Source organism: Kryptolebias marmoratus, linkage group LG11 (genome assembly GCF_001649575.2).
Source record: "Kryptolebias marmoratus isolate JLee-2015 linkage group LG11, ASM164957v2, whole genome shotgun sequence".
NCBI lineage: Eukaryota > Metazoa > Chordata > Actinopteri > Cyprinodontiformes > Rivulidae > Kryptolebias > Kryptolebias marmoratus.
In genome coordinates, this window is record NC_051440.1 from 2,159,479 (window position 1) to 2,161,258 (window position 1,780).

The following is a 1,780-nucleotide window of genomic DNA, read 5'->3' on the forward strand; positions in this document are numbered from 1 at the left end:
GTTTCATTCCATATATTCAAGTTTTCATTCCATATATTCAAGTTTCATTCCATATATTCAGGTTTCATTCCATATATTCAAACTTTCAAATATAAGAATACATATACAATAATTTCCTGAACGGCATGCCATAATATATATATATTGTTATATATATATTGTTCCCCCATATATATATATATATGTATGCTTTCCTATATGTATGCGTGCGTGTGGGGGGTGGGGGTGTTCTAACATGCATGTTTTTGCTCTGTGGGAGTACCTGGATAAAACCCACGTGTGAACGGGATGAACATAACAGACAAATTCCTTCATCACAGTTCCGGATCCTCTTCATGACTCCGGATCCTCGTGAACGAGTCATAGGGCTCGGTGTATCGTATTTCCGAGGTGTCCTGAACGCGTCAGTAGTGGTTCAGTGAAGATGGCGAACTGTAGACGTGTTCCTCTGCTTCTGGTTTTCATCTGCAGCCTATCGTCCCTTCGTCAACTTGGAGCTGAAAGCAACGTTATCTCCAAACTCGGTGTTAATGGTGAAAGGGTCCAGAGCCCGGGCGGAGGTCCGGGACCCGCTGGGGCGAATCCCGGCACCGCTGAGCGGGTCCAGGCTGCTGCGGCCTCGCTGACTCGGAGGCGTCCTACCGGCTGGAAGCTGTCTGAGGAGGCGGTGTGCAGGGAGGACTTGACCCGGCTCTGCCCCAAACATTCCTGGAACAACAACCTGGCCGTTCTGGAGTGTCTCCAGGACAAGAAAGAGGTAAGTAGGTTCTGTTGTTTCTGTTCAGAACCGGGGTGTGCCTGTTAACCATCCACCGTTAGCCGTTAGCTGCTGCACTTCGTATTTCCTGAACGTCACACGAACTGCCGCACAAAGATGCAACAAATAAGGAACTGCTGTCATTGTGATTATTTCAGCAACTTTAGAACCAGGCTAAGAGCAGATTTAAAAATATTAGGTGCCAGTAAACAATTCGGCGTGAAGAAAAAACAAACCTGGCTCTCATCTTCTGTACAACTTAGAAGTAATTGTTAAAGATGTGTATAAGTGGCGATCCCGTTAAAACGTAAAAATAGTTTTTTACGTGATTATTTTGGTAAAGCGGGTTTTGAGGGTTTTTTTGTTGTTTTTATGTCACTGATTCAGACTTGTGTTTGAACTAAAACTAGCAGATCATTGAGGAAGTTCAAGAGTTGCAGTTGAATAAGCTTAAGCAAAATCCGTGTTTTTCAGACGTTCGGGAGCTGCTAGGTTCCCTTTAAACCCAGTTATCCTTCAGTTAGAACCTGTCACAGCTAGGTGTTCTCTTCACGGACACTGTGATCCAGAACTTCTTTGGGTTTCTTTTGTTTCCCATCTGAGCTCTGCTGAGCTGTGGTCCAACTTAAGCCTGATTGCAGGTTTATAGCAGGCTGGTCCTGTGTCTGGACCTGGTTCAATGCCTGGTCCTGGTCCTGGTCCTGTGCCTGTGCCTGGACCTGTTTCAGGGTCTGGACACTGACCTCTCTCTTCAGCAGCAGGATGGCTGGGTTTGCATTGTGTTTTCAGCTCCAGTGTCTATACCCTCAGCAGGGTCCTTGAGGGTGTATGGGAGTTCGCCCAACCAGTCTACATGTGTTTTGTGGACTTGGAGAAGGCGTTCGACCATGTCCCTCGGGGAATCTTGTGGGGGGTGCTCCGGGAGTATGGGGTACCAGGCCCTTTGATACGGGCTGTTAGGTCCCTATATGACCGGTGTCAGAGCTTGGTCCGCATTGCCGGCAGTAAGTCGGACTCGTTTCC

The 1,780-nt window shown here is 47.2% G+C and overlaps 1 protein-coding gene across 1 annotated transcript in view; it reads left to right on the plus strand.

Annotated features, from left to right (window-relative positions):
- Nucleotides 1-398: 398 nt before the first annotated feature.
- glg1a (golgi glycoprotein 1a) overlaps nucleotides 399-1,780 on the plus strand; it is a 56,654-nt gene continuing 55,272 nt past the window's right edge. Inside the window, exon 1 of the mRNA XM_017436646.3 lies at nucleotides 399-757. Coding sequence (XP_017292135.1) covers nucleotides 425-757 — 333 coding nt within the window. The 5' untranslated portion in view covers nucleotides 399-424. The remainder of the gene's footprint in view (nucleotides 758-1,780) is intronic.